This window comes from Acomys minous (genome assembly GCF_964271855.1).
Source record: "Acomys minous genome assembly, chromosome: 6".
Classification (NCBI taxonomy): Eukaryota; Metazoa; Chordata; class Mammalia; order Rodentia; family Muridae; genus Acomys; species Acomys minous.
In genome coordinates, this window is record NC_140487.1 from 120281234 (window position 1) to 120303693 (window position 22460).

Sequence of the window (22460 nt, forward strand, 5' to 3'; positions counted from 1 at the left end):
GGACAGACCACAAGGGTCAACTGTGACATGGACTACTATGGGACTGTGAAGAGTGATGTCCAGGGGAGTCATACATCTCTACACTTCAAAATGTGCTGTATAGAGTGTCAGGATCCCTCCAGTGGAATCTGTGTGACATATGCTGTTGTGCCACCTGAGGTAAAGACCCCTATCCAGAGACAGCCTTCTGGAATTAGCCTGTTGTTCCTGACAGGAGGAATTGATTGCAGCCTTCTTTTTCTCATTGTGTTGGCATACTGTGTCTCTATTCTTTCTCCTAACCTTACTTCCATACCAAGAGTATCCGAAGATGACTACGTTGCTATGAAACTCCCAAACTTGGGACCGCAGCAGGGACCATTCAGGCCTGCATTTACCATCAAGTTCCTCTCCCCTTATTTAAAGAAACATGGCTATGAATTAATCATTAGCTAATTGTTTGTATTATGATTTACAAAGAAGTAAACTGTTTCAAAAGCTCCAAATAGCAGTGTTCAGATATTAGTAAGGAAGCCTTAAAAAACTGCCTTGGCTCACAGGTGTTGGGCATATGTTGCATTAATGAGAGAACACTGACCCTTAACGAAGAGGACACAAGCACACTGATGCCAAACCAAGAACTTAACAGTGATGACCTCTTCATGGTGTATTCTGTACCATGCATTATTTCAAGTCAATAACTTAAAATTACTTTGCATTCTGTGCCTTGTACTGTGTATGCCTGGTTGCTGATTGGTTCCCTTGAACCTACTCCATGGGAAATGTAACCACAACTCACTCTCTGATTCAAAAAATGTGCATAAAATCTAGACTGCTTGCGTGAAAAACACAGTGAAATCAAACTCTCCCCTGGGTTTGTCTGTTTGTCACTTTGCCAAATCCTTGTGCACTGACTGTTTGAGAACTCCCGTTCCCAAGAACCTATGCTGGACTGGGATGGTCCATGGCACTTGAGGACTGGCTAAGGATTTTTGTTCTTTGAAGAACATTTTTCTCTTCCATGTCTTTAATGATATCATGCAGCCCCCTCTGGCATTGAACTCATTTAAAGTCTCCTCTGGGCTCCATGAATGCTGAGGCCACTGACATGTACCCCCAAGCCCAGCTTGTGGACCACCTGACTGTGGAGCACTATTCTTCAAGGCCCCTGACCTCTGATGGTCACATCCTCAGAGCAGCCTCTAGGAGGTAGGCAAACTCCATGTCCTGTCTTGAAGAATACATTTTAAATGTTCCATGGTGAACTCTCTTCATTTTGTTAATGAGTCCTGGAAACCTGCCCTTTTATTTCCTTGTGTATGAAGGACCATGTAGCAATAAAATATTGCATCCAAACTTTTGTAGTGTTTTCATTGTGATGATTATTATGAATAAGCGTACCAATACTTTAGAGGCAGAGGCAGGTGGGTCTCTGTGAGCTCTGGGCCAGGATCATCCACAAAGTGAGTCCAGGACAGCCAATAAAATAAAGCAATTAGTTTCTTGAAAATGACCTCATCAAGCCCAGACAGGCTTTTCCTTTCCCAAATTCTCAGAGTGAGGCCCCATATCAGCAATCCCCCATCAGTGCTCCCACAAAGGGACATGAGTGAGCTCCGGTTGGGACCCATCTCTAATTCCTGCCTCCTCTGGATGACACATGGATGCAATCATTTTCCCAGCTACCTAGGGGTGTAGGATGAACTGGGTATGGATTTGGGAATCTGGTCAAGACTAGAAGGCACTGTTAGCAAAGAAAGGGTTGTGTGGAGTTATGGTGGCACACACCACTACTTTATACTTCCATGCAGAGCTTGAAAGGTGCCAAGCACAAATATGGTGTAGAACAGACAGTCAAGAAACCACTTCAGGGAGCTAGCTCAACTTTAATCAGGGAGAACAAAGACTGTATATTTCTTGGGAAGCAGGTAGGTAGCTTCCCAGGCAGGTTTACATAATTGGTTGAAACCAGGCACTTTAAGGATGGTTGGTTTGTGCCAGGTGTGACGGCTCACGCCTGTAATCCCAGCACTCAGGAGGCAGAGGCTGGTGGACTGCTGTGGGTTCAAGGCCACCCTGTCATACAAAGCAAGTCTAGGACAGTGAGGGCTACACATAGAAGCCCTGTCTCAAAACAACAACAACAACAACAACAACAACAACAACAACAACAAAAAGCTGCTTCTTTTTCAATTGTCAGAACACTCCTATTATACATACAGGAGCACAACCTAATTATCCTATCCATGGGGGAGTGGAGAGCTAGCAGGGAGCTGAGTCCAGACCACACATCAACTGTGCTTAGGAGCATCTGTGTCCAGAGCCATTCTCCAGATGAAGTCAGGCAGAGATCAGGACACCCTGCTGGGAGAGGGAGCCCTACACATTACACCAAGTTCAGAGTAGCTATCTAGACTGGGAGGATGCAACCTCCCCCAAACAGCAGGGTCCTCCCAAGATTAGGTCACAACACTCATACTACTAGGAGGAAGGCTGAGGAAGGAGGGTTGTTGGGAGTCGGAGTTTCAAATCAACCTAAGCTGTAGAGCAAGACCCTGTCTCAATAATGAATCCATAGCAGAGCATGGTGGTGCTTGCCTTTGGTCCTAGCTCTTTGGAGCCAGAGGCAGGCAGATCTGAGGTCAAGATCAGCCTGGTCTACAAAGCCAGTCCAGGACAGCCAGGGCTCTTACACAGAGAAACCTTTTCTCAAAAAAGAAAAGTACAAAACTACATCCATAGCTAACAAGTAAATAAATGACATGAAACTTCAGGGTTGGGGAGTGAGTCAGTCAACAGGTTCATGACATTCAAGTTTGTCGCGTGTTTTCTGGCTTTCACAAAAGAAACTCTGCTAATCTATACACTGGAAAATGCATGTATTATCTTCTGGGACAAAGCACCCAATAGAAGGAAGTTACTGGGGCTGGAGAGATGGCTCAGCAGTTGAGAGCACTGTCCGCTCTTCCAGAGGTCCTGAGTTCAAATCCCAGCAACCATTTGGTGGCTCACAACCATCTACAGTGGGATCTGATGCCCTCTTCTGTTATGCAGGTGTACATACAGACTTGGCATTTATATACATAAAAGAAGTAAATAAAATCTTAAAAAAGAAGGAAGCTACCGGTTAGGTTGTGGAGCTGTGAGCTGTGAGAAAATAAGTGTTACTGATTCGGAGTGAGAGGAGACTTTGGGTGTCCCGAAGCCCAGACTCAACTCGCTGGCCCCATCAGGTTCAGCATCTTTGTACCAGCCCCATAGCCAGGAAGGAACTCCTGACCGTGTGCTGCTCCATCATGACCAGAGCGAGAAGTCCAACAATGACACAGGAAATCTTGATCTGTGTGTCCTGGGGGAACTGACTGAAGACATGAATCTTGATTCCTAATGATTTCTGTCTGTTTCTCTAATCTGGCTTTTTGAGACATGGTCTCAGTGTGTAGCCCAAGTGGCCTGAAAACCTCTAGGTAGACAGGGCTTCCTCACACTCATTCAGATGTGCCTGCTCCTTCCTCTTGGCTGAAGGAATTAAAGCCACGTGCTACTGTTGCATGGTAAACACAGGTTTCAACTCTTCTCGCATAATTTTGGATTACTTCGGTTTTTGGTTTTTTGCTTTTGTTTTTCTTTTTTCTGTTTTTGTTTCTGTATTTTTTTTTTTTTTGAGACAAGGTTTCTCTGTGTTAGCCTTGCTTGTCCTGGACTCACTTTGTAGACCATGCTGACCTCCAACTCAGAGAGATCTGCCTGCCTCTGCCTCACGAGTGCTGGGATTAAATGTGTATGCCACCATGCCCGGCTTGGATTTCTTTGCTTTTAAAGATGAAGAGATTCATTTATTGTTCATAGCCTTATGTGGGTTTTTGTAAAAAAAAAAAAAAGTCAACATTTCTGTATAAGGAATCATCAGTTTAGTTTAATGGAGTATTTTGTTTGTTTGTTTGTTTGTTTGTTTCTCAAGACAGTGTTCCTCTGCTGCCTTGGTTATCCTGGGCTTCTTCTGCAGACCAGGTTAGCTGCAAGCTTTCAGTGATCCGCATCCCTCTGCCTCCCTGCCAGCTGGGATTACAGGCTGCCACCACCATGCCTGCTCACATCCTTCGTCCTCAGACACTTTGGTTCCACCTGCATAATTAAAGTGCAGGGGATTCTCTTGTATTCCTGGTTGTCCTGGACTTGTTTTGTAGACAGGCTGACCTCCCACTCACAGAGATCCGCCTACCTCTGCCTCCCCAGTGCTGGGATTAAAGGTGTGTGCCACCAAGCACCTGCACCTCTCAGTGTTTTTTAAACACAGCCTCATCTCTCCCAAATTGGTCTACAAGACACTGCGTAGCCCGGGTACACTTTAATTATGGATTTCTCCCACCTCATCACAGGCTCCACAGTACAGCACACTGTGCCTTAGGGAAGCCACAGGGAAGGAAAGGAACAGAGTTCACTCACTGGCTCAGTTAACCCTGAGTTTTATTAACATGTCACTCTATGATATCTGCAGTGGCACAATAGGAGTTTGCTTCTGTTTCGAGTGTTAGAAAGAAGTAAAAAACAAAACAAAAAAAAAACCAAACAAACAAACAAAAAAACAAGTGATCTTTTATCATGTTAGATTTTCCTTTATTTTGTGTTTCAAGATAGGGCTTCTCTGTGTAACCATCCTAATGTCCTGTAATCTCTTTTTAGACCAACTGGACTCACAGCCCTACCTCTGCCTCCAGAGCGCTGGGATTAAAGGCATGTGCCACCACACCTGGCTTTTTTTGTTTATTGTTTTTGTTTTCTTGACATATTTTCATTCTGTAAGTACTGAGATTACAGGAATGCATCACCACACTTGGACTTTGTCCAAAAGGATTAAAGATTTTTTTTATTAGCTGGTGGCGTTGCACGCCTTTAATCCCAGACCTTGGGAGGCAGAGGCAATCAGATCTCTGTGAGATGGAGGCCAGCCCCTTCTACAAAGCAAGTTGAGGCAGTCAAGGCTACACAAAGAAACCCTTTCTCAAAAAAACAAAACAACATCAGCAACAACAAAATATTTATTTCTTTCTTTTGTATTTATTTTTATTTTTTATTTTATTTCTATTTTTATTTATTTATTATAATTTATTCATATTACATCTTGATTATTATCCCCTCACTCTCTTCTTTTTTATACTTTTATTTTAGTATACATGTGTAAAACAAACTACATACAGCAGGGAGAACCATGTGACAATCATGAGAACACTGAGTACTATATATGTTACATTCATAGTGACTTGCCCATCTGCATTCGTCTCCTTTGAAGTAAGCATTTTTCTGTCTTGTTGGGTCCACATTTCCGAATGAGATTAAATATCTATCTTATCTCAACTCTAATAGCTTAACTTCTTTATCTTGATCTAAAACGATCTTGTCCCCTCACCAGCTAACCTTGGTTATAGAACTATATTATCTTGTCTTCAATGCCCCTCAGAGACTCGAGAAGGAATAAAACTTAAATTCCTGAGTGAACCAGCAGTGTGGGTTAGCAGTTTCCAAAATGTACAAATTGACTTAAGACAGTTTATCTTTCTTTCTTATACATATGTGAGTGCTCTATCTGGAGGTTACCTGGACGCCAGAAGAGGACACCAGGTCACATTATAGATGCTTGGGAGCCACCATATGGTTGGTGGGAATTGAACTCAGGACCTCTGGAGGAGCAGACAGTGCTCTTCACTTCTGAGACACTGCTCCAGACCCTATGCCAACATTTTTCATCAGCTGAGTTCAACTTACAGAGCTGAGTGTGGTGAGGGGAGCCTGTGGTGGACGTTACTCAGGAGGCAGAGAGAGAAGGGGAAAAGTGAAGCCCTCTCTGGGATACAGGGTGAGCTCAAAGCCAGCCTGAGGGATTTGTATGAGAGCTTGTGTGCCAGTGACAACAAGGGAAAAGGAGCTGTGAGGACTGCATGGTTTCTATGGGGGTCTAGAAAGCGCTGTCTCAGAAGTGGGGAGGAGACTATGTGTGTGGGGTTGGGTCCGGCAAATCAATGGAACAAAGAAATCAATATGAAGAGAGAGTTTGGATTTAAGGCCAGCAAGGGCTGCCCCTGAGAGGGGATGAGCCAAGCCTTGTATTCAGTCATGGGACTACCCTAAATCTGAGCCTCCTGGTATGCAAAGAGGCCTGAGGGGCAGTGGGCCAAATAGACCTAAGTTCTCAATGACCATGCCCCTCCTCACAGGTCAGAGAGCTCTGTTCTCATTGGTCCCCAAGTGGAAGGACCCTCCTTTGCTCCCCTGGCTGCTGTGGGGTCTCCATGCCAGCTCCCCTACTCCTGCAGCTTCTGTGATTAAGAAACTCTGGAATCTCTCTCAGGCTATCTCTGTAACAGGACCTGGGAAGACCCTTTATTATTTACAGCACAGGGTTCATCTCCAGGACTGTTAAAAAAAAAAGCATGCACACTGAATAATTCAGTGCGTCCTTCCTGCCACTGTATTGTTTTTGATTTCTTAGAAAAAACTATGATTCATTCCATCGACTCTAAGAAAAAACAATCACTGGGGCATGGTGGCACATGCCTCTAATCCCAGCACTGGGAAGGCAGATGCAGGCAGATCTCTGTGAGTTGAAGGCCAGCCTGGTCTACAAAAAAGACCAGGAAAGTCAGCATAACATACAGAAACCCTGTGTCTAAACATCAAAAAAAGTAGAAAAAAATTAAGAAACAACAACAACAATAAAAACCAAGTAACTGTGATTCGATTAATCTACCATAAGAGAAAACAATCCTAGGGATGATCCAGCCCATGGAGGCTCAGCATTCCAATCTCGTGGAAGCTTGCAGGTGGGAGGTGTGGCTAAATAGGGTGGGTGTGAGGGCAAGAGCTATAAAAGGATTGAAGGAGCCTTAGATAGCACCCAGAGTCCTGGAGCCCACAGCCTCTGCTTGGCCATTCTGGGAGCAGGAGGGCTGTCACCAGTGTCCAGATCAGGTAAGTCACTCACCTCTCTCAGGAGGCCGCTTGCATGCTGGGCAGGCATATCATCAACTCAATTTCAAGATTCTGTATTTTCTATAAAATTGGGCTGGGCAGTGAAGGCACATGTGTTTAATGCTAGCACTTGGGAGGTAGAGGCAGGTGGTTCTCCCTGACTTTGAGGCCATGCTGGACTACAGAGGGAGTTCCAGGACAGCCAGGGCTGGTACACAGAGAAACCTTGTTTCAAAATATAGAAATATACATATATGTATTGCTTTCTGATTCCTAGCTCTTGATAATGATGAGAGTGATTTTTCTCTATGTTAGCTTTTAATGAGAAATGTAGGTTGGATTGGAATTTTCATCTCAGATTCATAGGCTCATTTGAGTATTTAGGGGACAGAGCCTCTGATTAGAAGGGCTAGCCTTGAACTCCAGATTCTTCTGCCTCTGTAATTCTGGATGGGATCTGCTTGTAGTTTAATCCCTTCCTTGGCATTTGGTCAATTAAGGTTCTGCAGTTGTTTACTTTGAAATGTCCTTTTCACTCTAGCTAACAAATAGAAGTGGGCACTGCTAATAATTTTGAACACAAGTCTCCGCTGATCTGTGACCTGGGGCTTTAGGAGTGTGGTTCCTTCTTCCTTGACTATTTTTTGTTTGTTTGTGTGTTTTTCAAAGCAGGGTTTCTCTGTGTAGCCTTGGTTTTCCTGGACTCCCTTTGTAGACCAGGTCGACCTTGAACTCAGAGAGATCCACCTATCTCTGCCTTCTGAGTGCGGGGATTAAAGGTATATGCCACCATGCCCTGCTTGGATTTCCTTTTTGTTTGTTTTTTTTTTTTAAGGATGAAGAGATTCACTTATTGTTCACAGCCTTATGTGGGTTTTTGTAAGGAAACTTAACATTTCTGCATAAAGAATCATCAGTTTAGTTTAATGGAGTATTTCACATCCTTTTGTTTGTTTGTTTGTTTGTTTGAATCTCAAGACAGTGTTTCTCTGCTGCCTTGGTTGTCCTGGGCTTCTTCTGTAGACCAGGCTAGCTGCAAGCTCACAGCGATCCACATGCCTCTGCCTCCCTGCCAGCTGGCATTACAGGCTTGCACCACCATGCCTGGCTCACATCCTTCCTCCTCAGACACTTTGGATCCACCTACATAATTAAAGTGCAGGGGATTCTCTTGTATTCCTGGTTGTCCTGGACTTGCTTTGTAAACAGGCTGACCTCCCACTCATAGAGATCCACCTGCGTGCTAGGATTAAAGGGGGTTGCTGGGCTGACGAAATGGCTCAGTGATTAAGAGCACTGTCTGCTCTTGCAGGGGTCCTGCGTTTAATTCCCATCAATCAATTGTGGCTCTCTAATGAGAAGAGATGCCCTCTGGTATCAAGGTGTACATGCAGAGAGCGCCCTCACATACATAAAAATAAAATTAATAAAAATGTAAGAATAAATAAATATATATATTTATAAACAAACTAATAAATAAACTAAAATAAAGGTGTGTGTCACCACACCCGGATCCATTAAGGTTTGGTTAGTTGGCATTTTTTTTTCTTTTTCTAGAGAGGGTTTTTCTGTGTACCCTTGGCTGTCCTAGACTCACTTGGTAGACAGGGCTGGCTCCAGCTCACAGCAATCCACCTGCCTCTGCATCTCAAGTGCTGGGACTAAAGGCATGTGCCACAACGCCTAGTTTTTTCTTTTCTCCTTTTTATTTAAAGCTGGGTGTTGGTGGTGCATAACTTTAACCCCAGCATTCGGGAGGCAGAGGCAGTTGGCAGAGGCAGAGTTTGAGGCCAGCCTGGTCTACAACGTGAGTCAAGGACAGCCACAGATAAACAGAGAAAACTTGGCTGGAAAAATAAAGATTTATTAATTAGCCAGGCATAGTGGTGCACACCTTTTGAAGGAACCCGGTCCTTCCTTAAGGACCACCATTAAAGCCAAAGTATGTCAATTTCTAGAGAGTCCAACTTGAACCCAGGACAGATAGCAATATCAGATCACTGTGTGTGGCAGGGACAAGAGAAACCTTGAAGACTCCAGCTTGTCCTGAGAACAACAAGGTTTGTGTTGAGAGATAATAAGAATCCAGCTTGACTCAAGGACAGTTTATGTCACAGCTTCAGTTTCAAACTTTCCACCACCTCAAAATTGTACTTACCCCTCCCCAACTAAGAAAGACCCCAGGCTAGTGTATTAACCAATCAGGTTTCTCTGCTAAGTTCTGCTTCTGTAAAGGGTATAAGAAGCCCATGCTTCTGCTCCATGCTTCTGCTCCTTGGTGTATCCAGCTCGAAAGAGCTTGGCAGACTCCATCGCATCGGCTCAATCAATTCCTATGCCGTTGCATCAACAATGGACTTTCTGTCTCACTGGGGACTCCAGGAAGAGACTATAGGTTTCCCTGCAGAGATCAGAGCTTGGCACTTTATTTATTTATTTTCATTTTTTAATTTTATTTCTATTTTTATTTATTTATTATAATTTATTCATATTACATCTTGATTGTTATCCCCTCGCTCTCTTTTTTTATACTTTTATTTTATTATACATGTGTGAAACAAACTACATACAGCAGGGAGAACCATGTGACAATCATGAGAATACTGAGTACTATATATGTTACATTCATAGTGAGTTGGCCATCTGCATTTGTCTCCTTTGAAGTAAGTGTTTTTCCTGTCGTGTTGGGTCCACATTTCCGAATGAGATTAAATATCTATCTTATCTCAACTTTAAGAGCTTAACTTCTTTATCTTTTTCTAAAACGATCTTGTCCCCTCACCAGCTAAACTTGGTTATAGAACTATACTATCTTGCCTTCAATGCCCCTCAGAGACTCAAGAAGGAATGAAACTTAAATTCCTGAGTGAAGCAGCAGTGTGGGTTAGCAGTGTCCAAAATGTACAAATTGACTTAAGACAGTTTATCTTTCTTTCTTTCACATATGTGAGTGCTCTATCTGGAGGTTGCCTGGATGCCAGAAGAGGACACCAGTTCGCATTATAGATGGTTGGGAGCCACCATATAGTTGCTGGGAATTGAACTCAGGACCTCTGGAGGAGCAGACAGTGCTCTTCACTTCTGAGACACTGCTCCAGACCCTATGCCAACATTTTTAATCAGCTGAGTTCACTTACAGAGCTGAGTGTGGTGATGGGAGCCTGTGGTGGACGTTACTCAGGAGGCAGAGAGAGAAGGGGAAAAGTGAAGCCCTCCCTGGGATCCAGGGTGAGCTCAAAGCCAGCCTGAGGGATTTGTATGAGAGCTTGTGTGCCAGTGACAACAAGGGAAAAGGAGCTGTGAGGACTGCATGGTTTCTATGGGGGTCTAGAAAGCGCTGTCTCAGAAGTGGGGAGGAGACTATGTGTGTGGGGTTGGGTCCGGCAAATCAATGGAACAAAGAAATCAATATGAAGAGAGAGTTTGGATTTAAGGCCAGCAAGGGCTGCCCCTGAGAGGGGATGAGCCAAGCCTTGTATTCAGTCATGGGACTACCCTAAATCTGAGCCTCCTGGTGTGCAAGAGGCCTGAGGGGCAGTGGGCCAAATAGACCTAAGTTCTCAATGACCATGCCCCTCCTCACAGGTCAGAGAGCTCTGTTCTCATTGGTCCCTAAGTGGAAGGACCCTCCTTTGCTCCTTTGCTGCTGTGGGGTTTCCATGCCAGCTCCCCTACTCCAGCAGCTTGTGTGATTAAGAAACTCTGGAATCTCCCTCAGGCCATCTCTGTAAGAGGACCTGAGAAGACCCTTTATTATTTACAGCACAGAGTTCGTCTCGAAGACTGTTTAAAAAAAGCATGCACATTGAATAATTCAATGTGTCCTTCCTGCCACTGTACTGTTTTTGATTTCTTAGAAATAACTATGATTCAATCCATCCACTGTAAGAAAAAAAATCACTGGGGCATGGTGGCACATGACTCTAATCCCAGCACTGGGAAGGCAGAGGCAGGCAGATCTCTGTGAGTTCAAGGCCAGCCTGGTCTACAGAGCAGACGAGGAAAGTCAACATAACATAGAGAAACCCTGTGTCTAAACATCAAAAAAAGCACAAAAAAATAAGAAACAACAACAATAAAAACCAAATAACTGTGATTCGATTAATCTACCATAAGAGAAAATAATCATAGGGATGATCCAGCCCAAATAACTGTGATTCAATTAATCTACCATAAGTGAAAACAATCCTAGGGATGATCCAGCCCATGGAGGCTCAGCATTCCAATCTCGTGGAAGCTTGCAGGTAGGAGGTGTGGCTAAATATGGTGGGTGTGAGGGCAAGAGCTATAAAAGGATTGAAGGAGCCTTAGACAGCACCCAGAGTCCTGGAGCCCACAGCCTCTGCTTGGCCATTCTGGGAGCAGGAGGGCTGTCACCAGTGTCCAGATCAGGTAAGTCACTCACCTCTCTCAGGAGGCCGCTTGCATGCTGGGCAGGCATATCACCAACTCAATGTCAAGATTCTGTATTTTCTATAAAATTGGGCCGGGCAGTGAAGGCACATGTGTTTAATCCTAGCACTTGGGAGGTAGAGGCAGGTGGTTCTCCCTGACTTTGAGGCCATGCTAGACTACAGAGGGAGTTCCAGGACAGCCAGAGCTGGTACACAGACAAACCTTGTTTCAAAAAATAGAAAAAAAAAATATATATATATATATTGCTTTCTGATTCCCAGCTCTTGATAATGATGAGAGTGATTTTCCTCTATGTTAGCTTTTAATGAGAAATGTAGGTTGGATTGGAATTTTCATCTCAGATTCATAGGCTCATTTGAGTATTTAGGGGACAGAGCCTCTGATTAGAAGGTCTAGCCTTGAACTCCAGATTCTTCTGCCTCTGTAATTCTGGATGGGATCTGCTTGTAGTTTAATCCCTTCCTTGGCATTTGGTCAATTAAGGTTCTGCAGTTGTTTACTTTGAAATGTCCTTTTCACTCTAGCTAACAAATAGAGGTGGGCACTGCTAATAGTTTTGAACACAAATCTCCGCTGATCTGTGAACTGGGGCTTTAGGAGTGTGGTTCCTTCTTCCTTGACTAGTTTTTGTTTGTTTGTTTTTTCAAAGCAGGGTTTCTCTGTGTAGCCTTGGCTGTCCTGAACTCACTTTGTAGACCAGGTTGGCCAGGAACTGACAGAGATCCGCAGGCTTCTGACTGCCAAGTGCTGGGATTAAAGTTGTGAGCCACCACCGCCTGGCACTTGTCTGAGACTAAATTAACAGGAACTTAGGATGGGAAGCGGGAACTGGAGTCGTGGTGGCCACAGCAGAGTCCCAGGGAACTAGCATTATGGTTCTAAGCAGAGAAGAGGCCAGATCCAAGGTGGACAAGGCTGCATGAAGACACCCGAGACCTCACAGAGGAGACTTCTCACTGTGGCCTCAGAGCCCATGTGTAATGGGACCAAAGCCCAGTAAGGACCACCTCAGTCAAGACACTAAAGACCAGGTGAGGTGACACACACCTGTACTCCCAGCATTCCAGAGGCAGACACAGGTGGATTTTTGTGAGTTGGAGGCCAGCTTGGTCTACAAAGTGAGTCAAGACAGCCAAGGCTATGCAGAAAAACCAAACAGGGGCGGGCCGTGGTGGCACAGGCCTTTAATCCCAGGGCTCCAAAGGTAGGGACAGGCAAATCACTGTGAGTTTGAGGCCACCCTCATCTACAAAGCAAGTCTAGAACAACCAAGGCTACACAGAGAAACCCTTGCTTGAAAACAAACAAACAACAGAATGGCAGAGCATGGTGCCAGAGGCCTTTAATCCCAGCACTCAGGAGCCTGCCTGGTCTCCAAAGAGGAGTGGCTTTCGGCAACGTCACTGTCTCTTTTGGGCTTTTACATTTCAGAGAGGGTCAGGTTGTGCAGCCGGATGGCCAGGAGTATAGACCTTCTTCCTCAACCCCAAAATAGGGTAATAAAACCAGTTCCTCACCCCAAGCTCTGAAGCCTTCAAAAGCGAAGGGTGGTGTCAGCCAAGTCAGAGATTCTCCTCAGTTCCTCCATGGTAGGTAAAGCAGAGCCTTGGGCATAGGACATAGGTACTCTCTTTATTTAATTTGTGTTTTTATTGATGGTTGTGCTAGTGGTTTTTTGTTTGTTTATTTGTTTGTTTGTTTGGTTTGGTTTTTTATGACAGAGTTTACCTATGTTATCTTATCCATCCTGGACTTACACTTTGTAGACCGGGCTGGCCTTGAACTCCCAGCCATCAGCCTGCTGCTGCCTCCCGAGTGCTGGGATTACACCTGTGAGTCACCACACCCGGTTTAGTGCTTTTTTTTTTTTCACACATTTTAAAAATTTCTTTGTTTGTTTTTTTTAGTTTATTTATTATTATGTATACAGTGCTCTGCCTGCGTATACATGCACATTACACATGGCTGTGAGTCACCATGTAGTTGCTGGGAATTGACCTCAGGATCTCTGGGGAACAGACAGTGTTCTTAACCACTGAGCCATCTCACCAGCCCTTGTTTTGTTTATCTCAAGACATGGTTTCTCTGTGTAGCCTTGGCTGTACTGGACTCTCTTTGTGGACCAGGCTGGCCTTGAACTCACATCAATCCACCGGTTCTGGCTCCCATTCCTGCGATTAAAGGCATGTACCATTGCGCTAGCCTCATCCATGCTTTCTTTGTGTGGCCTTACTTCTCCTAGAACTAGGTCTGTAGACCAGTGTGGCCTTGAAGTAATAGAAATCATCCCCTCCTCAGGTCGGCCTTCTAAGTCCTCCTGTGTGGGAATAAAGGTTAATGCCACTAGCACCTAGTGGTGCTGCCTTTCTTTGGGACTCGAAAGGGAATCAGGACAATTATGGCAGAAGAAGGGGCTGGTCAGGCCAGGACTGGAGTCTCAGGCCTTTAATCCGAGCACTGAGGAGGCAGAGGCAGTCAGATCTCTGTGAGTTCAAGGCCAGCCTGGTACAAAGTGAGTCCAGCACAGCCAAGATGACACAGAGAAACCCTGTCTCAAAAAATAAAACAAAACAGAAGCTGGTCAGGTTGCTAGCCCCTGAATCACCTTCCCAATGGAGGAGATTAAGAGGAGAGAGGAGGGCCAGTGCTTGCTACCTTGTATGTTGATGGTGAATTTGTGCCTCTATGCAGGTTCTCCTGAGAGACTCCACGGGAGAGAGTGAGAAGGATTTGCCTTTGAGACCACCAAATAGTACAAAAGAACAGGCTGAATTCTCCAGTTTTGCCAGGCCTGGACTTCTGAGAGCTTCACTGCTGACTGAAGATCCATCAGGATGAGCTCCCAGGCTCCACCCACACTCCTGACCCTGGCACTGCAGAGCCTGCTGAGAGACGAGGCCTTGGCCATCTCTGCTCTGAAGTACCTGCCCAGGGAGCTCTTCCCACCACTGATGAAGGCAGTCGTGGCTGGCAGACACCTGACCATACTGCAGGCCATGGTGGCTGCCTGGCCCTTTCCCTGCCTCCCCGTGGGAGCCCTGGTGAAATTCCCTGATGTGACAACATTGCAAGCTGTCCTGGCTGGTGTAGACATGCAGCTGACAGGAATCTTTCGCCAGAGGTAAGCAATGAGTAGGTAACGCCCAGTGGTTCACATTTGTGTGGAGGGAACGGAAGTCTGGACTCTTGGCTACTGGGATCAAAGAAGGATCAGAGGCTTCTATTGGTATCATCTTGGGGAGCTGCAGAGTCCTGGACAGCTGTTGAGTCCTTGTAGCAAATGCCCCTTCAGTGTGTGATGTAGGCTGGAGCCGGTGTAGCCACAGTAGAATGAGCCAGTCCCTGTGTCTCCATCTGGCAGTAGAAACAGGGACAGCACAAGTCCAGAGTAATGAGTGGAGGAGGCAGGCCGGGTCTCCAGATGCAGCTGAGGAAAAGAGGTCTTGCCTGGCAGGCTCCAGTTGCTGTGTGGAGACCCAGGACTAGAAGTAAAATAGGTAGGAGGCAGAGCAGGGAACAGCTGACAGCAGAGAAGCCTCCGAGGAGCTTGCTGTGAGCTTGTTCTTTTGTATGGTCTGGCATTTCTTGCTGTTTTCCTCACAGGAAGAGGAAGCTTCAAGTGCTGGACCTGAGCAGTGTGCACCATAATTTCTGGAATGTGTGGGCTGGCACAGAGGATGGAGAGTGCTCAGCAGAGACTGTGCGTGAGAAGCACAGAGCAACAGGCCTCCATAGATACTCACTGAGGCGGCGTTTGAAGGTGGTCACCGACCTGTGCTTGGGGCTCTTTCTGGATGAACACCATGAGTATTTGGTGCAGTGGGCCCAAGAGAGAAGAGGTTCCCTGCAGCTGTATTGCAGGAAAATGCACATTTCGGGATCATCCGTGTACACTGTGAGGAAGGTCTTGCAGGTTTTCCAGCCAGATTGCATCGAGGAGTTGGAACTGAATGGAGGCTGGATTCTGGCCACACTGATGTCTTTTGCACCTTGCCTTGGTTAGATGAGAAATCTTCGCAAATTCTTTCTAACAGTAATGGATGACGCCGGCTCCAACCCTGATAACACACTAACAGAGGCACAGAGGAAGAAAGTCACCAAGTTCCGGTCTCAGTTCTCCAAGCTCAACGGTCTCCAGCATCTCTCCATGTCTGGTGTCTACTTTCTCAGGGACCACATGAAGCAGCTGCTCTGGTGAGAAATGAGGGAAGAGGTCTTGCTGTTACCACAGCCAACATCTCCTGTGTCCTATGTAGACTAGTGGGCATTTGATGTCTAGCAAACATTGTAGATTTCTCAATCAGGACCAAGTCTAATCACAATGGTCACTGACCCCGACCTAGAACGGTGTGACTTGAGTGAGCACACTCAAGAGGCTGCAGTGGGTCCTCACTGCCATCTCACGGTCACATTGAGTCTGCCTATGTGGTTCCCCTTAGTCCAGGTCCCCTTAGTCTCACTGCATGCCAAACTAACCCCCTTGTCTTTCCTTAGGTGTCTGAAGACCCCCTTGGAGTTCCTGTCCATCAGCTTCTGCAACTTATCACACGCAGACTTGGAGTCTTTTGCCCAGTGTCACCGTCTCCATCATCTCAAACATCTGCAATTGGGAGGTGTCTTTTTATCTGAGCTGAGTCTTGTGCCTCTCAGAATTTTCCTAGAGAATGTCGCAGACACTCTGCAGATCCTGGACTTGGAGGGTTGTAGGATGAAGGACTCTCAGATCAGTTCTCTCTTCCCTGCCTTGAGCCAGTGCTCTCAGCTCACCAGGGTCAATTTCTATGACAATGACTTCTCCATGGCTGTCCTGAAGGACCTCCTGCAGCACACCGCCAACCTAAGCCACATGGCCCAGGGGTTCTACTCTGCCCCTCTGGAGTCCTATGTGATGGGACAGGTCATCTTAGAGAGATTTCACCAGCTTTGTTCTGAGCTCAGGAACACACTTGGCACTGTCAGGCGGCCCCAGTCCATCTCCATTGCTACTCAGTTATACGTTGTATATTGTCCTCACTGTGACTCTCTCCAATCGACCAGATTTTACCATTCTTGGCAGTAAACAGGAGAAGGTTGGTTTTGATAATGAGAAAGGAATGTCTGTGGACAAGTCTCTCATCAAGGCCTGCGGAGCACACATCTTCTGACACTGATCAAGGGGTTAACTCTGACATGGACAACTATGGGACTGTGAAGAGTGATGTCCGGGGGGTCAGACAGCTCTTCGCTTCAAAATATGCTGTGTAGAGTGTCAGGACCACTCCAGTGGAGTCTGTGTGACATATGCTGTTGTGCCACCCGAGGTAAAGACCCCTATCCTGTGAGAGCCTTCTGGTATTAGCCTGATGTTCCTGACAGGAGCAATTGATTGCAGCCTTCTTTCTTCTCATTGTGTGGGCACACTGTGTCTCTATTCTTTCTCCTAACCTTACTCGCATTCCAAGAGTATCCGAAGATGACTACGTTGCTAGAAACTCCCAAACTTGGGTCCGTAGCCAGGGACCATTCAGGCCCTTATTTACCATCAAGTTCCTCTCCCCTTATTTAAAGAAACATGGCTATGAATTAATCATTAGTTAATTGTTTGTATTATGATTTACAAGGAAGTAAAGTGTTTCAAAACTTCAAATAGTGGTGCTCAGATATTAGTAAGGAAACCTAAAAAAACTGCCTTGGCTCACCGGCGTTGGACATAAGTTGCATTAATGAGAGAACACTGACTCTTGACGAAGAGGACACAAGCACACTGATACCATCCCAATAACGTAAGAGTGATGACATCTTCATGGTGTATTCTGTACCATGCATTATTTCAAGTCAATAATTCAAAATGACTTTGCATTCTGTACCTTGTACTGTGTATGCCTGATTGCTCACTGGTTCACATGAACCTAATCCATGGGTAATGTAACCACAACTCACTCCCTGATTCAAAAATGTGCATAAAATCTAGACTGCTTGCCTGAAACACACACTGAGATCCAACTCTCCCCTGGGTTTGTCTGTTTGTCACTTTGCCAAATCCTTGTGCATTGACTCTTTGAGAACTCCCATTCCCAAGGACCTATGCTGGACTGAGATGGTCCGTGGCACTAGAGGACTGGCTCAGAATCTTTGTTCTCTGAAGAACATTTTTCTCTTCTCTTCTCTTTAATGGTACCATGTAGTCCACACTGGCATTGAACTCATTTAACATCTCCTCTGTGCTCCATGAGTGCTGAGGTCACTGGCATGTGCCCCCAAGCCCAGCTTCTGGACACCTGACTGTGGAGCACTATTCTTCAAGGCCCCTGACCTCTGCTGGTCACATGCACAGAACAGCCTCTAGGAGGTAGACAAACTCCATGTTCTGCCTTGAAGTATTCATTTTGAAAGTTCCACAGTGAACTCTCTTCATTTTGTTAATGAGTCCTGGAAACCTCCCTTTTATTTCCTTGTGTATGAATGATCATGTAGCAATAAAAAAAATTTGCATCAAAACTTTTGTAGTGTTTTCATTGTCATGATTATTATGAATATGCGTACCAGTACTCCGGAGGCAGAGGCAGGTGGTCTCTGTGAGCTCTCGGCAAGGATCATCCACAAAGTGAGTCCAGGACAGCCAGGGCTACACAGAGAAACCCTGTCTCAAAAACAACAATACATATACCCAAAGTTGCTCAATGTCCAAGGGATGTCTGCAGCCAGGCTTTCCAATGTCAGGTTGATCCTTGAGACCCACGTGATGCATGGGGAACACTGACTCCTAAGGTTGGCCTCTCACCACCTGGAGTCCACAATCGTCAGTGTGCTACATCATGTGTAAGCATGCAGAAAATAAAATAATAAAATGTGACATTCGTCTTCATGCTAGCATTGTTGTGCATGGATGCTGAGCTCCATAAAACATGAGAAACTGGGAAGGATCCCTCCCCACACACAATCTGAACAAAAGTAAAACCATGAACTGAGAGGCCTGAGTGATGGCTCAGCAGTTAAGAAGCTCATGGTGTTCTCGCAGGGAACTTTGCTTCAGAGAAGACATCTGAGTGAGCTCTGATGGACACCCTTTCCTCAGAAGTCTAGCACTTGCTTTGCCATGTCCTTAATATTTTTTTAATGATTTATTCATGTATTATTTATAAAGTATTTTCTGTGCAGGCCAGAAGAGGGTAGCCGATCTCATTATAGATGGTTGTGAGCCACCACGTGTTAGCTGAGAATTGGACTCAGGGTCTTTGGGAAAGCAGGCAGTGCTCCTCACCTCTGAACCATCTCTCCAGCCTTGATCCCTAATATTTTGTAAATGGAGAAGTGAGAAGACCAGGTGGCCTCAAGCTCAAGATGCCTTCACCTCAGCCTATGGACTTCTGGGTTCCAGCTCTGCACTGTCATGCTTAGCATCATTTCATGAAGGTTCTATATTGGAGGAGGGGAGTGAGCGTGGGCATTTCCGTGAGAGCCTGTTCGGAGTTTGGAGTGGATATTGCTTTTCCTGCTCAGCTGTTTTGAGACAGGATCTCTCATTGAACCTAGAGCTCACTTCTTTGGTTATCCTGGCTGTCCAAGGACAATCCAGGCAACAGATGGCTCTGGAATTAAAAGGACTTCTATCTTTTTTTCCGGGAGCCTCTTTTTTCCTCTGAGTAGCCTTTCCCTTGACCTCTGAGTAGCCTTTCCCCTGAGTAGCTGGCCTGGACTCACTTCTTAAACCGGGGTGGCCACAAATTCACAGAGACCTGCCTGCTTCTACCTCCCAGAGTGCTGGGACTACAGGCATGAGGCACCCCACACTCCTCGCCACGTGACAGCCCACTTTGTAATGATGGCTTTGTGGTCTGCTGTTGGTAATATATGCTTCCTGATGTGTGGAGTGTTTTACAAGTGCAGAACACAATTTGAATATTTGTAAACTCTCTCTTTAGTGCTTACCCACATTCTGAACTTGTGTTGATATCTTCTGTAAGTGGCATTTTGTGATTTGCTGCAGGACCAATGACCTTTAGATTCCTAGGACATTTAGAAAATGCCTGTCTTCCACACAGTATAAAGGATGTTGAGACTGCACATACCTTGTTAAGTGTAGTGTGTGTGTGTATGTACTTGCGCGCGCGTGTGCGTGCGTGTGTGAGTTTACTGTATGTGAATGCTGTTATGTGCAGGTCACATTGTGCATGTGGAAATCAGAGGACTTCTGCTGGGATCTGGTTCTCTTTCCCACAGTAGAATGTATCAGGGGCAGGACTTCTGCTCCCCAGCAGGGCCTCCAGCACTCTGTCTGACTCCATCTCGAGAGTTTGTTTGGTTTTGTGTTTCAGGAGAGGGTTTCTCTGTTACACATAGCCCTGGCTGTACAGGACTCTCCTTGTAGGCCAGGTTAGCATCAACCTCACAGAGATCCACCTGCCGCTGCCTAGAAAATGCTAGGATTTAAGGTGTGGGCCATCATGCCCAGCCCAATATTATTTATTTTGTGGAACCCAGAAAACCTGAGACTCGCTTGAAAGTCATGAACCCATTTACTGAATCATTCCCCAACACTGAGTTTTATATCATTTATTTACTTACTTGTTGTGCACTTACTTGTGGATTCCTGTTTGAGACAGGGTCTTGCTCTAGACCTTGTAGACCAGGCTGGCCTCGAACTCCCAGCAATCCCCCTGCCTCGGCCTTTCTCCTAGTCCTATGAGTGTTGTGACCTAATGTGGGGAGGACCCTGCTGTTTGAGGTTGCAATCCTTCCAGTCCAGCTAGCTACTCTGAACTTTGTGTAAGGTGTAGGACTCCCTCTCCCCAGCAGGGGCCTCCTGACCTCTGCCTGACTCCATCTGGAGAGTGTATCTAGATGTAGATGTCCCTAATCACATTTGACATGTGGCCCCGGACACAGCTACCTGCTCTCTCTCACCTATGGGATACCTAGGTACTGTTTTCCCACTCATAAGATAGGAGCACGCTGCCAAATGCAAAGCAAAAATCCCTAAAGTGCCTGGTTTCAACCAGTTATGAATGTGTGTCTTGAAAGCTCCCCAACTACTCCCCCAAGAGCTATTCAGCCTTAGTTTTCCCAAATTAAAGTTAAACTGTCTCTTGAAGTGATTCTCAGAGTGTTTGATCTCTGTGATGCTCACATTCTTTAGGTCTTGTGTCTCCTCTTGTCTCATTGGCTGGTGGCTGCCAGTACCCACCCACCCGCCCACCCATCCCCCCAGTGAAGAGGAGATCCACACAGAAAGGGCTGGACAGAAGCCAGGCAGTGGTGGCACATGCCTTTAATACTCATTCTCAGGAGGCAGAGGCAGGTGGATCGCTGTGAGTTCGAGGCCTGCCTGCTCTACTAAGTGAATCCAGGACAGGCAGAGATACACACAGAGAAACCCTGTCTCAAAAAATGATTGGGGGGGGGGGATGAAAGAAAAGGGCTGGAGAGATGTCTTAGTGGTTAAGAGCACTGTCTGCTCTTCCAGAGGTCCTGAGTTCAATTTCTAGCAACTTTGTGGTGGCTCACAAACTTTTTTTAAAAAAATATTTATTTATTTATTATGTGTACAGTGTTCTGCCTGCCTGCACACCTGCAAGCCAGAAGAGGGCACCAGGTCACATTATAGATGGTTGTGAGACTCACAAACATTTTAATGTGATCTATTTTCTTTGTTTGTGTGTGTGTTTTTCAAGACAAGGGCTGTCTGTAAAACAGCTCTGGCTGTCCTGGAGCTCACTCTGTTGACCAAGCTGGCCTCGAACTCACATAGATCTTCCTGGCTCTGCCTCCCATGACTGGGCTTAAAGGTGTATGCTACCATCAGCCAGCTCTATAACCTGATCTAATGCCGCCTTCTGGCCTACAGGTGTAAATGCAGATACTCAAAACTAGTAAGTAAATCTAAAAAGAAAAAGGAAAAAATATGTTTTTTTTGTTATTTTGGGTTTTGTTGCTGTTTTTTGGGTTTTTGTTGTTGTTATTCTTGATTTTTTCTTTTTTTCTTTTTTTTTTGTTTTTGGTTCTTAGAGACAAAGTCTCTTTGTATTAGCTTAGGCAATCCTGGACTTGCTTTGTAGTCCAGACTGGCCTTGAACTCACAGCAATCCACCTGGTCTGCCTCCTAAGTGCTGGGACTAAAGATGTGTGTTACAAAGTCCATCTTTGGAACATGCTTTCAATCCCAACACCGAGAAGGCAGAGGCAAGGTGGATCTCTGTCAGTTTGAGGCCAGCTTGGTCTATCGAGTAAGTCCCTTGACAAAAAGGGCTACACAAAGTAATCCTGTCTCAAAAAAATGTTTGAAAAGCCGGGTGCAGCAGCACACACCTATAATCTGAGCACTCAGGGAGGCAGAGGTAGGCAGTGGATCTGAGTTCAAGACCAGCCTGGTCTATAAAGGGAGTCCAGGACAGTCAAGGCTACCCAGAGAAATCCTGTTTCAAAAAACCAAAAAGGAAAGATGGGAAATATTTTTTTTAATTCCTCATAAGTGTGTACAGGCGTTTCTCTTTTAGATAATTCCAGATGTAGTCAAGTGGACAACCAAAAATAGCCATCACATCCTTTCTCAAAAAACCAACAAGCCAGGTGTGGTGTCACACATCTGTAATCCCAGCATTAGGGAGGCAGAGTCGGGCAGATCCATGTGAGTTCAGATCCTTCCTGGTCTACAAGGCAAGTGCGGACAGCAAAGGCTACACAGAGAAACCCTGTCTTGAAAAACCAAAACAAACAAAACAACTACAACAGAAATATTTGACGTGCCCTTCATGGATGAACAGAAGATAATAAGTTTTATTTTTATTTTGCTTTGTTTTGAGAGAGGGTTTCTCCGCGTAACAGCCTTGGCTGTCCTGGACTCATTCTGTAGACCAGGTTAACCTTGAACTCAGATATCTGCCAGCCTCTGCCTCCTGAGTGCTGGGATTAAAATCATGCACCACCATGCCCGGCTCCAGAAGACACAAGTTACTGAAAGTGCCCATGCCAGGCATTGGACAGGTTCAGAAGGAGGTCCCTAAAACCAAACAGGCCATTGCCACTGTCCTCTGCATGCATCATACGTATTTAGATAGCAAGATGATATTTACTGCAGAAGACAGGACACACACTGGTTCTGGACAGAGAGAAATCAGTATGGG

The 22460-nt window shown here is 45.6% G+C and overlaps 1 protein-coding gene across 1 annotated transcript; it reads left to right on the plus strand.

Annotated features, from left to right (window-relative positions):
• Positions 1-12016: 12016 nt before the first annotated feature.
• On the plus strand, positions 12017-16420 carry LOC311599711 (PRAME family member 20-like; the record flags this gene model as incomplete). Its single annotated transcript, XM_084785712.1, is given in 5 exon segments — positions 12017-12392; positions 14053-14482; positions 14965-15361; positions 15365-15555; positions 15856-16420. Coding segments are annotated over 4 exon segments (1440 nt in total). The 5' UTR covers positions 12017-12392; positions 14053-14195.
• Between the last annotated feature and the right edge of the window lie 6040 nt (positions 16421-22460).